This window comes from Cloeon dipterum, chromosome 3, assembly GCF_949628265.1.
Source record: "Cloeon dipterum chromosome 3, ieCloDipt1.1, whole genome shotgun sequence".
NCBI classification, from domain to species: domain Eukaryota; kingdom Metazoa; phylum Arthropoda; class Insecta; order Ephemeroptera; family Baetidae; genus Cloeon; species Cloeon dipterum.
Window position 1 is genome coordinate 19,836,473 of NC_088788.1, and position 15,352 is coordinate 19,851,824.

At 39.5% G+C, this 15,352-nt stretch overlaps 1 protein-coding gene across 1 annotated transcript in view; it reads left to right on the forward strand.

Moving 5' to 3' along the window:
• Nucleotides 1-242: 242 nt before the first annotated feature.
• Nucleotides 243-15,352, forward strand: part of LOC135939872 (locomotion-related protein Hikaru genki-like) — a 28,555-nt gene continuing 13,445 nt past the window's right edge. The window contains exons 1-3 of the mRNA XM_065484472.1: nt 243-409; nt 8,769-8,984; nt 13,579-13,667. Of these exons, the coding sequence (XP_065340544.1) occupies nt 325-409; nt 8,769-8,984; nt 13,579-13,667 (390 nt within the window). The 5' untranslated portion in view covers nt 243-324. The remainder of the gene's footprint in view (nt 410-8,768; nt 8,985-13,578; nt 13,668-15,352) is intronic.

Genomic DNA, 15,352 nt, shown 5'->3' on the forward strand with positions numbered 1-15,352 from the left:
TATATTGTAAAAGCCGTAGAACAAAAGGACTGTTTCCACCGTGGATTTGGCAGCGCAAAGGGAATTATTCATGAACGGCATGGCAGCAGTGCCAAAAAAGGTTGTTCCCGTGAGTGGCCGATTGGGAGCGCCGGCGAGGCAGCGCGCGGAATGACCGAGAGCCAATGCGAATGATGAGAGCGGCCGAAATCGGATTAGAGCAAAAAGATGATAGACATGCGCATCAAATAGAGCGAATATGTTGTTGTCTTGGCGGGCAGTGCGAGCCAGTGAGTTGAGCATGTGAGACGGGTGCCGAGCGCTCTGACTATCTCCCGGCCCACGATGACCCCGCGACCAGGCCACATGCTGCTCCTTTTGGCCGTCGCTGCGGCCGCCGCCGCCGCCGCCGAGCCGCGACTGGAAAACGGTGAGAATCTTTAGCTGACTGCACACTTTTGATCCATGAAAACTTTGGTTTTTCGAGTGCAGACTTTTATGAATTATTCAGTGACTTCTAATTTTGTTCTCTTCCTCTGTCTTTATAATGTATGTTTTTCATTTGATCGATGATTGAGAATTTACATCATCTAAATAAATTAAAACGATTGTGCTAAAGCTAATGATCTAAAAGTTGATTTCGCCATTCAATTGAAGTGTCAATTAAATATATAAAATTATTTTACAATTTTACTTCCTGATTGCACCTCATATTCGTTACAATTTATTGCTGACTAAGTAAATAAATCATATAATGATTTGATTTAACTTTCATACAATTAAAAATGTTTGTTAAATTGATGCTGCGGCAGACCTGGAAGTACTTGTAAAAATATCTCTTGATCCAAATCAATAACTCTCAACACTCCAATAATGAATCCACGTGGAGGAAATAAACACACTGACTCTATTATCATTTGATTTGATACACAGAACCCCTTTTCCTCTCGTAGATCGAACACACCATTGTTGTCTGGCATGAAATTGACATCGACTCTGATCATCAGCACCCACGTGCAAATTGTCAACACGTAGTTGGGAACTCGCTCCATAATCACCTCTATTCATAATGTTTGCACCGAGTGCCGCAGGATATCCGAATTAGTGCATCTGCCAGGGTGTCTGGCTGATTCGCAAGTTGTTGCTTTGGCGGTGGCGCGGAGGGCGAGTCTATTCAAACAGACCGTAGGTGTGCATCCATCCGCTGACTCTACCCACCCTATAATATGCTCTCTCTCTCTCTCTCTCTCTCTCTCTCTCTCTCTCTCTCTCTCTCTCTCGTGTAACTTGTGATCTCCCCACTGAATATCCCATTATACTTGCTGATGCAAAATTAATGTCTCGCACCGGCTCGAACGTGTCTTGCTGTGTGTCGGATTGCTTTGTGCCGCCGTCCGATCAAAGTGCAGACATGCTAGCTGCACAAAACTGCGCTGCACTCAACTAATTGACTATAATTACTTTCGTGACACGCCGGCGTCTGCTGTGCCATCTCTCGTTCCAAGTTCTGCCCGGCACTCACACCAAGTGCACACACATTAAAGCTCGGTTGTGTCTGCTGCAGAACTTCTAATGTGGATCAAGGAGAAAATTGAAGAGAACAATCACCTGGAAAACATCTTCCATGTCTTTCAAAATTTGAAAGATCAGAACTTCATTCTTTAAATTCTAAAATATAACTTTGACATATAAACACAAAAACTTCAATTTAAACGATCAAAACTTAGGCAAAAAAAAACTGAAAATGATGGGAAAATATCATTGGGTAGTTTGTTTTCTTTTGATGCTCTCTATTTTTAGTTCAGCAACAAACTCCCTTTTTATGTTACTCGTTGATGCTGGATGATTGTGGCTCGCTGTTCTAGTAAAATTTTTACCACAGGCAAAGACTTTTCAGAACACTTTGAGTACACTTGTTCTGCGGAAAATGACGTGTGCTGCTGCTGATGATGAGGCTTGAGGAGCCAAAGCAGGTGCTGTACGATACGGTCACGTGCTCTTTAAAATTTCCCTTTCAGCCGCCCATCCACACAAAGCAGAGCCATTGGCAATTTTGCAAGTCTTAACAAATAAATCTGTTTGAAAATGGATCCGCAATATTTCAGTTCATTTAAATTGTTATTTCTGTCATTTTTAATTAGTATTCGATGCTTGAAACCTTTTTGGGTGAGGCTTTCAAACGGCTGAGGGATATAGTGTTACAACAAACAATAAAAGTTCAAAGTGGGCAATGGAAACAGCGAAGCGGAGAAAGGACAGGAGAGTGCTTGATGAATTAAAAAGCATTAAGCCGGATTTTATTTGGCACGCGCACCGATCGCCTCTTAAAACGCTGCTGTGCTGATTAATGTGCCACTTACGCTAAATACTAATACCCTGCTGGAACGCGTTCATTTTGTCTCGTTTTTTCTTGCGCTGCCTGCGAGAGCGCCCTTTTAAATTTTAATTCCAACTGCCCGTCCACAACAAACAGCCTCCTAGGTCTTTTAATTAAAGCACTTTATTTTCCCAGGCAGAATGTCTTTCTGTACACAACACAGGGAAATGCATAAATTTTTCCGCTCGTTCACGGGGAAGATTTCAAGCACTAAATGAATGCGTTCTGGAATATTTTATTTCTAATTATCTCTTGAAGGTAAATTTTCTCGTAACAGCTTAGCTCAGCGCTAACAATGCTCATTTTACTTAAAATAAACAGATCATGCATTTCTCATATTTCCTCTTGCGTTTTTTTTTCTCCCGGTTGCTATTTTTGTGTTAATTTCATTGACATTATGATAAAGTTGAAAATTGCATGATTTAGCTTAAATTCATATTTTTCTTTGGTAAAAATAGTATTACCAAAACATTAAACCAACAAGCTTGTTAAAAATAAAAGAACGTTGAAGGAACAGAATTTTCAGTGGAGCTTAAATGGCCGATACCATGCATAATTAATAATTAAAACAACGCAAAAATCTTTGGTCAGTGGTATTAGACAGTACACGAACATTTAAAACATTGACAAAAACAAATTTAATAAAACAGAAAAGCGAAAATGTGTAAAAATTGATTAACCTTTAGATGTAGAGTGTTGCACGCATATTTTGCGTTTAATAAACCATTAATAATAATAAAACAGAAAAGAGATTATACAATCATAGGCTGATTTTAGGGCCTAGAATTGTATACCTTTAATGTCTATTCAATAATATAAAAAACATGTGTTGCTCTTATTTCATTGTTTAAAGAGCAACTTGATTTTAAATTCCTTAACATAGACTCTAATTGAAGTGGTAAATAACTTGTTTCCATCACTGGTAATGAAGTAATTTTCTCAGTTAATGATTGGCAACTGTTACAAGTCAAGCCGCAAAAAAACCAATCAGAGTTTTTGCTGCTGTTTAAGTGGATACTTTTGAAAGTAGGCGTTCCTGTTTCGCAACTGTGTTTGCTTTTGCAGCGCAACTAACCAAAAGACATTTCTCTCTGGAAGCCGCGTGTCGCTCTGTGCTATGTGTTGGAAAATTTCCTCCGTGCTAACAAGTTCGCGACATTATCCCATGTCACATGCAGCTCGCGTTTTCTCGCCGTTTTTATGGTCAGAAGCGGCTCAAGTTTGCGCAAATAGTGCGAATTGCGCCTCCGTGGGTAAACCGCTGCTTGTGCTGCTGCAACATGTCTGTGTGTTTACGCTTTCATTAATTAAGCCCACCATCCGCGACACACTAAACAAGCACGCAACTTCTTATTAGCATATTTATACTACCGTCAACAAGCGAACATTCTAATTTATCTACTTTTAGTTTCAAATGATCTTTATTATGGTTCTGCAGGGCTAGTTTGCCCCATACATTGCCATTTCATTCATTTATTCCCATACACGTGCAATAATAATTATCATGTTTAAATAAATTTTTCTCTAGTTGCCATTTTAATATCTATTTCTCAAGTTCTAGGACTTGTATAACCCTTTTTTAATTCTTTAGTTCAAAAACTGTATTCAAGTTCTTGAAATTTGATCACTGCTATTTGAATCCCATTAGAGATTAGAATAATTACTGGTTTAATTTAAACTTACGTTGTTCATTTTTCCATATTGTTAAAGGTGAGAGTAAAATAAAGGATATTTATTATAACAATCGCAGTTTCGTTTTCACAAAACAAATGGATCATTTGCAGCTGAACATTTAACCCAAATCAAAAGAGGGATAGTATAGTTAAATTTTTTTTAGCTATAAATCAATATATGGCCCTGTTTGGATTTAGTTTTTCAATTTTATAGCTCTTTTATACACTGAAAATATTAAAATGTTAAAGTTTCACACTGGTCCATTAATGTGGTTTCCGATTGCGTTAAAGTAATTAGTAGTTTGCGTCAAGTTTTAGAGGAACAAAGCGTTTGGTGGAGTCTGCGTCTGTCTGTTTTGAAATAGGACGGTGAACTTATGAATGCAAATTGGACAGTTCTCAACGATAAAGCTGACGTAAAAGTGGGAAACGCGTTGAAATCCCGCGAGATGCATTACTCAAATTCAGTTTCTGACTGTGGGGCCGACCTATATACCCACACGCTTTACGGTCGTCTGCAGTGCACCTCAAACGCGGCTTTTATTTCACGCGTGCAATATAACGTCTTATTATCTTTTTACGAGAGATAATAATGTACTTGTGAATGTTATTAACTTTCTGGTTTCCGGCCAGAAGGAATAAAACGAGAGCGCAACTGCGGGGCGAGATAAATGTGTGTTTGTCCGCTCCAAGCGTGTGTTTACCCGCGCTCTTTTCCCGCTGTACAGACGGACCGAATTTTATGGCGAGTTTCGGTTTATGCTGCAATTCACATGAGCCCTCGGCTGCCTGTTTACGTCACTGGGGAAATTGCAGCCGCTCGGCCTCCCGCTTAATTAAAAATATGCAAAATGAATGGCGCTGCTCACTCGTCCGCGAATTCAACGCAAATTTTTTCATCCCGCCTAGCGTGAAATGCAATTATGGTCGCACGCTACGATAGAGTCCGTCGATCAACGCACAGCTGCTTATTTTCGATCTGTAGGAGCTATTTTTATAGAGGAAAAAATTGAATTTTTCAGCAAGCTGAGAGAATTTTTAAACGATAATTATTATTTCAGTGTGTTGGTTCATATCCCTATCCAATGTGCGTACACATAAATTAAACTAATAAAGAGAGGCTGTTTATTCAGATGCCAAAGTTTTATATAAATTCAATTGATGTGGCACCAAAACAAAACTCACTCGGGCGTTGAGTGTCCACGAGTTGGAAAAATCATGCCAAATGCAGTCCGAAGTGTTCCAGCAGCTGCAGAAATGTCATGTAGAGCTGAGGGAAGCAAGTTAAACGTAAATTGACTTCAGATTTGAATTTTTCGGGGTGGAAAATATAAGGAACGACATCAATGACAGTCAAATTAAGCGAATTTCAATAACACCATTTTTATATCACCATAACTTTATATTTTATGTTATTAAATATAGCAATTTTTGACTATCTAAAAAATAAAAATATTTGTTGAAATCGATACGCAGGCCTAAAATTTTAGGGTTGACCTAAGGTCTACTAGGGCAACAGCTCCACAAAATTTCATGGATTTTCGAGACCCTTGCCAACCTATAGTTCAGATCCTGCCAAGTAGACCTGCAAAATTAATTGTAAGCTACGGCTGCCAGCCGCTGAGGAAACAAAATTGAGTCTGATACCGTACTTGAATGAGCAGCAAACCATCGCAGAAATTAATATAGACGCTGTCAATCTTCATTTTAGTGGAGTGAGCTATATAATTCCACACGCCGACTAAAAGTGCGGCGTGCACTCTAAACTTCTTGCGCAAAACTTTATGAAACGGCATTTTTCCCTTCCTCAGCCTTTTTATCGGAGAAAACGCATTCATAATTCTCGTTCCACTTCAAATTCCAGCAGTTGCGAAAGTAATTAGAGTTGGCAGCGAATGCGTGACACTGATGTTTATCGGCGCTGGAATTCAAGCGCTCAAAGTTGCTCCATTTTCTCAATCCGCAGGTTGCAATTAGCCGAGAGCGCAGACTTGATTGCACTTAAAATTACTCAATTAAATTTTCCAATAGAGTCAGTGTGAGCGCGCGGAAACTTTGCCAATAAAGGAGCATCATTTATACACGAGCTGGAAATTAGTTTTCGAGTGCCGTCAAACATTAATCAGATCTGAGAAGTTCAATCATCCAATCATAATTAACCTCTGGCCACGCGCAAATAATGCACGTGCGACGTGCAGCCTCTCGGCACTGCGAGAGTGCACACTCGTTGGATTGAAAAGGCACTGACGGACTGATGCAGCGCTTTCATGCGCACGGAATATCGCACACTTAATGCCAGAGCCGGGTTCAACTGCTGTTGTTTGCCTGCGACATACAGACGATTTTCTCGCTTGATTATTGCTGTTTGTCGGTGCTCACCGACGAGTATTAGCAATCACTGCGCCGGAGCTGTTGTTGATTGTGCTTTCAAATTAATTGTAATATTATTAGATCCAGTGACGCAATGCACGAGGGAATATGCTTCACTCAATCGAGCGGATCGGAGTGTTTCCATTGGGACATGAGGGGAAAAGAGAAAAATATTAGCTTTTTATTGATTTATTTCTCATGAGATGGAAGGCCTCTTCTCTTCGGCCTTGAACTAAAATTATTTTTAAAACATCAAGATCTTTTTAATTTGTTGCATTTATGAAAGCTTAAGTCTTCTTCAATAAAATTTAAGGCCTAGACGCTTGGCTAAAATTTAAAAATAATCCAATGTGCAAGTCAAATGCATTAATCTTTCTCTTAGCCATAATGAATCTCGAGCTACTAAGCTGTGCTTAAATTTAAAATATCTGAAATTCTCTTCATCCTTTAAATGGCTGTTTTGATAATGGACTTTGTCACCCTCTGCCAATATTTCACTCGGTCCTGAGCTTTTTTTAGCGGGACGATGGAGTATACACATCAGCTCTCTTGGTCGCCAGTCAGAAGGGGATTATCTGCGGCGTCGCTCGCTGCAGGATATTGGCATCGTGACGGAAGCGTTGCCTACCAGCGGGGCCACTTGCGGCCACTTTGTTATACCTACGCACCAGATTAAACGCTTAAGCCCGCTCATTTGTCACGCTGCACGCCAAAAAGCCGGCTCTTGTCCTTCGCAGGAAGACCCAGCGCTTATTATTAGCTTGGGGCACCTCTATCGCGATTAACGAGAATTTTTACTTTAGTGTATTGACATTTTTTATGGGATACCAATTAAAAATTGGATTTTTAATACATTTTCTGAATATTAATTCGGTGCCATTGTCTGTCAAGGTCACGATTTTATTTGCCGGTTTGTTGTGGCAGTGGACTGGATAGTTAATCATAGAATTGTTGACAACGTTTCAGCATTCGTGCTCGGGCAGAATAATACTCTGCTTGCAATCCCAAAGCTGACGTGAGACTACGTGCAGATTGTTCATCCCTCATGTCAGCTGTTAGTTATAATAATTATGCTTAAGCTATATGTCCCACTAATTTATTGAAAGCCGATCTTAATTAGCCTACATGATTAACTGAAAGCCAAAAGTTTATTGTTCTTAACACATTTATGGAGGTAGAATTGGCAATATAATAAACTTGTGTAACAGCACGTTGGTTTAATAGGGATACTTTCTTAAAACCACAACAATTAAAGTTTTTTGTCTTGCAATTATAAACCACTGGAATGATTTTTACTGGTTTTCAGGTTATTAAATCTCATACAAAATCTTGCATTACTTGAAGCTCTAAAACAGGATTTGAGGCGATTCGATCATATCCATAATTGAACCTGTGGTGTCTCGCGCTCTGCACTGCAGCATCAATTCACCACATCTCAAGCTCAACAGGCACCACGCCCTCATCTTTGAGTTCCGCTTCCATCTTTCCACAAACAGCACATCATGTCATGAACTCAGAACTCCCGGAAAATTAATATCTTCGTTAATCGAACCCAACTACATGGGTCCATAAGCATCAACAATAACAGTACAAACAGATTCTAAAAGTGATAGTGCATAGCATAATAAACTCTTCAAATGATAAACAGATTTTAAAAACAAGTAAACTGTAGCGCTAACTTTCAAATTATCAGAGAGACAAATATGATTTTTTATTATTGAGTTCCTAGATTTTCACTTTCGAAGTTTGATGCATTTAATTAATTCTTTTGGCCCGTCGGTTCGCATGTTTTCACATTATAAGACAAAGGGAGATATTTGAGCATTTCCTCCGACTCGCCCCTGGTTTCGCACCTTCCCGGTGGTTTTATTGGGACGAAAATGAGGAGGAAAGAGATAGCCACGATTGGGCCCAAGCTCCGGCCACTTGGACCCCATGTTATTATTATTATCCGTTCGGCAGTGTTAGGTGCGTTATTGGGACCCGGTGAGCTCATAGCCCATAGAATGTGGGAGCAGAGGTTAAAAAATAAAATCTGAAATTGACTCGAGAGTTCTTCGATACCAAAATTAGAATAGAGCCTTCTTTGCTAAAATACACAATTATATACTTACAAGACACGTTAAAATGGTTTCCATCATATTATTTGTTAAAAATTGTTCTATCTTTCCAATGTGAAGTGAGAACTTTATTTGCAAAAGCTGTGACAAAGGATTGTATTATATCCCAAAAAGAAAAAATATAAATGTGTATGAAAATTTTTCTGAATCCGTGGAAGTGAGAATGCCCAATGGAACTTTATATTTTCATCTCTATTATTCATTTTGTATGTAAAATAAAATAATTACTATTGTTGTTTGTGCCCCTAGAGGCAGCAGAGAACACGCCTGACAACAACGTCGTGTCGTCCCGATGCAACCCCCCGGAGCTGAGTCTGGCCGGAAACCGCGTCGTCTCGGCCGACTTCACAGTCATCACCGAGGTGCACTTTTGGGGCGCCATCGGTCCTCTAGGTGATCGCAAACTGTGCAAAATCAAGTGCATCGATGGCGGTTGGTTCGGACCGCTTTGCCAAGTCAAGGATGGTAAGTTGCCAGAGCCGCCTTTAAAATGAACGAGATTCGCCAAAAATTGGCATCCGCTCTGCTTTTCCTCGGAATTGCGCCGACACAATACGAGAGGAAAAGAAACGATCTCGATTTCCGCTCAACTGCACGCAATCTGATCAAATCTGGCCGGTTTTAATTTCATTGGCCAGTGCATGCACAACACGCGATTAAAGTAAATCGAGCCAGTTATACCACACACACACACACACACACACACACACACACACACACACACACACACACACACACACACACACACACACACACACACACACACACACACACACAAACAAAGCCAGTTTAATTTAATCCGTGGAGCCCGCTGGAAAACAACAATAACCAAATTAAATCTGGCGTGCTCTGCGGAATAATTAGCCATTGCGATTCGCCATTAAATTGAATTTTCAATTTCGAGCTATGCAGGCCACCCGCGGAACAGTCCTGCCCGGCAAATTGCATAAGCTGACATCAGCCAGGCGCTCCGGCCTCAGCATTTCACCTTTAATCTCTTTAAATCTGCCTGTGCACCATAATATCGTTGGGAAAATACAGATCTTAATCTTCATTCGGTGTAGCAAAATAGTGAAATGTAAAAGCAGCGAGCTTTTTGAAATCGAAACAACCGAAAATCGTTGAGTTTAATTTTTAACAGTGGTATCAAGATGAGATTTTAGAATTCATATAATTCATTTTTAACCGCAATGCTTGGGGACCCCTAGTTTTGACAAGAGCACAAAAATTTTGGTTTTTTGTTAAATATTTATTAAGTTTTAATATATCAATTAATAAATATACGACACTTTATTTTTGGACACCACGAGAAAAAACTTTAAGTTGCAAAATTAATATGATCTTAAAAAATTTGAGCTATATTTTCTTCAAAATAAATGTGAGGAAAAGAATAAAATTGAGATGGAATTAGAAATTATTGATTGATGGCTGATGGCCATTTTACTGGAAGTCCTGAAAGTGAAAAAAATGTGCTACGAGAAACAGAATTGTGAAGTCCAGTTTTGATATTAATCACTTTGCAAAATATCTTCAACTCTTAATTGCAGCACTGGAACTTATACAGAAAAATCGCATAGAAAATTTGCTTTTCCGTTTAGATTATTATATTCCTTCAATTATACTGTATGGCAGATATTATTAGATGAATTCCCCTACAGCTTAAATTGAATTAGCTTCAAGTTTAAAATTTTTAATATATTTATCAATTTTTAATGCATGTTTATTGTTTCTTAGCCACGTTACTCACGGGAACGTGCTATTTGCACTAGTGCATGCGTTCCCATGTCCTATTCGAGCTCTATCCTCTTCAAAGAGAGAAAGTTTGAAAAAAAGTCCAGTTTCGGCAGTCAGTAGGATGCAAGGAGTCGGAGCAAATATTTGCGCGTCAAAAGCGGGTGGAACGGCGAGTGAGTGCGGCCGGGGGCGAAGCACGTCGTCGTTAAATAGCGGCGCATCAGTAGCCAGGGCACGCGTTTCTTAATGAACTGGCGCGTGTTGCGCCTCGGCCGCACGCACAGATTGTATCGCGTGCGGCAGACGAGAGTGGCCGGGCGCCGAGAGCCGCTTCATTACCGTAAAACTGAATGAATTGCGCCCGAGCAAAATCGAACGAGAGCCCGGAGAGGAGGGAAAACAATCAGACGGGAAATTGGACTCGTCTCGTCTGATCGAAAGAGAGCGCAGCAGTAAAACTAAAGCCGCTGCGCAGTCGTTCGGGCCAAGATGGATTTCTTTGCGGCAAAATCGAGTGTGCGATGAAAATTTCCGTGTTCAGGGGAAAATGATCGACGACTGGAACATTCAATCGTTTATTCCATAAATGATCATTTATATATCAATTTAAACAATAATAAACAAATATTTTAATAAAAATAAATTTTTAAAATCTCATTTTGTCTTCGTTTGATCGTGTAGTTATTCAAATCTTAAAACAAAAACAAAAATCAAGAAAAGAATAAGTAATAAATCATATGAAACATAGTAATTACACCTCTTATCAACTCGATATTATGCATTTTTTCCCAAAAATCGAAGACCAGAATTAAAATGAAGGATTTGAGCTTATAATTAACGTTCTGTAGGTGTTACAAATGCTTCCCAAAAATTAAGTCTGACATTCGAGGTCTTTGTTCGCAGTAAATTTTTAAGTAAATTCCGAACTCCCGTAGTGACACTAACAACAAAATTTGATTAAGAGTTGCCGGCTAATTGAAAATTGATCATCGGCAGCACTCTCTCAAAGGCATTTTGACACTAAACTCGTTAAGGGGTTCAAAGTGGAAATTTACGATCGAATTTCACAATACACACTCACGCCGCTCGTCTTGCACCCTCGTCCTCCCCAGCTCTCAATGGAAACTTCTCCATTTAATATTTCCACATCAAACTGGAAACTTTCGTCAGCAGAGGCAGCACGAGTCAAAAGTTAATGCACTGAATAATAATTCTCGGCAGGAGCTTCCCGTGTGTGTACATCACCTTTTCATCATCACAGGCGGACAGAGAAAAGGTCTCATAAAATATTTACACGTAGTGCATTCAGCTACGCGACTCGCGAGCAGAAGAAAAAGCAGAAAAGTCGAGCAGAGGGGACTCGACCATGTGAAAGATATATATAAAAGTCAACTTACATGTGGCTAGCGGGTGGATTTTTATATTCCAGAGGTAGCTCTGCAAAGTCTGCTAACTTCAGTTGAAAATTTATTGAGTGCAATTATCATAACAATTTATTTCGTTTTTTACTCTGGAAGGAGCTCTTAAACATATATTTAGAAGTGGATGAATGATGAGGGGTTCTTAATTGATCTGTCACTTTCCTAAGTATTTTTTAACAATAAGATGTAATAGGATTTTCGTTCCCAAATAAGGAAAAAAACCAAAAATTACTTAGACATGATGAAATCTAAGGTTTGTACTTGTAGAGGGTCAGCTATATTCAATAGAAGTTGAAGAAATTAAATAATGAGTTGATTTTAATATATCCTAACTTTTGTTATTAGGCTCTCTAATCTTTTCTTAAATTTATAATAATTATTTATATTTACTGGCTGTTCAGTCTTGGAAAAAATAAAAATTAAATCTTATATTTCATCCTATAATCAATTTTAAAATACTATTTAAGTAATATTTAAATTAGATGTAAATTCCAGAATCGCTTTGGAAGATTTCATCCCCTTTTCCAGAGAGCCGCGTTTTCGCTGGGGCTGTTATAAAGTTGTCCGCAATACTGTTGCTTTTTGAGACGAGAAGCAATTTGTCGTGCGCGTGGAGTCAGCGAGACCGCAAAAAGCATTTACATTTTTGCCACTTTTCGCTCTCTCGCTGGCTCGTTCGAAAGTTTCGCGCTCCAGTGCACTCGGCACACATTCCGGGCCGAATTTCAGATAATCAGCGTAAATGCGGTTGTTGTGCGTTACACCAGCAAGCAGCCAGCCAAAAAGCAGCGAGAGCGCGCGCGTCTTGGATTTATAGCGACCGCCCATGTGGTTTATTTCAAGCGCCGCTGGCTGTATTTGCGGATTTAGCCGCCGCGACTCGCGCACACATAATAATGAATGGCTATGTAAATGCCGAACGAGCAGAAAGAAGGCATTTTCTTCTCGGCGAGTGTACATTTATTTTATGGCTTTACGCCTTGTAACGCGGCTCGCATTACTCCTACGGCGCCATAAAAAGAAATGAAAACTCGGCCCATTAAAATTCATGCCACTGTATGCATGCATGTATCTGATTGCACAATTGGGCGAAGGGTTGCGAAGCGGAAAAAGGACCCACTCGCTTGTTTGTTTCCAAGAGTTTTGCGACCCTCTCTGGTCTCGTTCTGCTCACGTGTGCGTGCGTGCGCCGCGTGTAGCAAATTAAACTTTTATTTGCGGTGCGTAAATCGCCGCCTGGCAAGAAGCTACCTTGCACCAGCTCGCACCTTTTAAAAACCCGAATAGCGCTGCTCGTGTAGCCACAATTCTTACCAGCATTTCTTGCCTTTAGGGCATCAACGTGGACTGGAAAACTTTATCTTAGGCCCCTACTAAACCGCTTATTTTTGTTCACTGACTTGGTTCAGAAACTTAAAATCTAAATTGTGAGATATATTAACGATTTAGCGGAATCAATTTGCAAGATTGGATTCAAAAGAAAAAATTAATGAATTGATAGTACCGGGAATTTATTGAGAAACAGCAATAATTTAAGGTTTCACTGATCGGGCCCGAATGTTATAACACGCCCGCAATATAAGATTTGACAATTATTCAGTAGGATAAAAAAATTAAATAAAATAGTGCTAGTTTAATTTTTATATAAGCAAAAATATTCCCTTGAAAATAGCTACAACAATATCCCTCTTTAAGTTAAACAAATTTGAAGGCAAAGATATTGATTGAGCCTTAAAATGAAAATTATTTGCTGTAAGTGGCATTCCCTTGAGCTAAGTAGGCCAGATGAGATAGTAATTTTATAGAGCAAATATTTTCTCGTCCAGCATGCTGAAATGATTGATGACACCCGTGTCACGGGCGTACGCTGCACAGCCAAATGAGTCTTAATTATTGTGTTGCAGACGGCAAGTTCCATCCGCTGCTCAGGAACTGTCACTTCAAGGCCCTTCCGCCGCAGCTGCTGGTGACATACCAAAACGTCAGCATTGAGGTGAGCATGCAACATTTCACTCTTCAGCCTGACTGCCCCGCGGCGTTCTCGGACTCTGGGGCGTACTTTGATTAAAACCTTCACAGGGACAAATCCAGGGACAACATGATTAGTTAATTGCCCTCAGGTGGGTCTTTATCTAGCAGGACTAGCAGCTTGAAATTACAGAATTTATAATGAAACATATTGCGCCTCTCAAGAGGTTTTTTTAACATTTAATAAATTGCTTTTTTATTAATTAAACGGACAGAGTTTCAAAGAAACATCAGAATCAAAGCTTTTATTTCACTTTAAATTTCCACGGATAGGCATAGTTGAAATGCAGGATTTTAAATTAGAGTTGGAGTTTGATTGCTTTTTTTCTCCAGATATAAACATTTTCCCCAGGCAAAATCGTCGAAAAGTTCACATTGAAGCCGGGCTTTCCTCTGCATGTAAATCACTCAATCACGCCTTTTTCCAAATGAGAAACTCCAATCCGGCAAAAGTTTGGTTCTAATTTCTCTTAGTCAGACTCGCTTTCAATTGGGTGGTGTAAGCAGTTTGGAGCAACTTTTTAATTTGAATTCAAAATTAATGGCGGAGAAGGCCTTTTGACATCGTCCGCCAGAAATTCCGGCCTTAATGCAAATTACTAATTAGTGCGCGCGCGTGAGTCGGAAGGAAGACGGCTCTCGTGCAAAAGAATGGCAGATGAGCGCGCGCGCTGCGCGTAATCTTTTGTGCGTCAGGCCCAATAGAGGTAGCAATTAAATACATCTCGGCGCACGTGTAGCAATTTCGCGCGAGGCAACTTTCGGCCTCAAAGAAGCACGCCAACCAACGAGGAAATGAGTTTTTTATGACTTTCGGCGCATTAAAATACGAAACGTGAAAATGCTCTCAAAAGCCCCAGGGTGGATGATGCAAATGAAAGGGTAATTGTTGATTCGCAGACGCTGTCGGCGCTCTCCAACAACCTCTAATTGGTGATTCAAATTTAGGGGGCAATTAGGAGCAGTAAGTAATTGACGGCGCGTTTCGTCTCACTTAATCGACGTTTTCAATTTTGGCGTTGATGCAAGTTTGAAAACTAATTTCTGGCACGCTGTAAATTTGTTTAACAACCAAACTTTTCGTCGCTGTGAAGGTGTGGAAGTTTCGTATTTCTCAAAAGTTCCTTTCTTCCTGCTTGAATATTGAAATTTTCCAGTTAGTTTATGGAAACCTGAGAGCTTTTGCTTACTTAATGCAATTTACTGCAGTATCTGGAAATTTTAGGGGTAGGAATAGTCTATATTTTAAAAGCAAGACATTTTCCACGATAGGACTAAACTTAAGTTTTTTACCTCGGTGATTTTGAGTTCAGAACCTCTACAAAATAAGCAATCACTTTACTCTCCTTGATTAAAAACGAAGGAATATTGATTTGTATAATGTTTCGATATAATTTGACATATAAATTTACATAATTTATAAATATAACTGCAATAGTTATCGAGGAAACGTCTGAGTCTATGATTTTAGACAGTTGAATTTTTCAAGAATATAGATTTCCTTGGATTTTATATACATTTCAAGGTGTATGTTTCGGTAATGAAAATGAAACGGTTTAAAATGCCATTCAATCGTGAGGGAAAGAGCAAGATATTGCAATAAAACCTGGATCTTATTCTTACACTTAACGATTTCCACTCCTCGAGTTG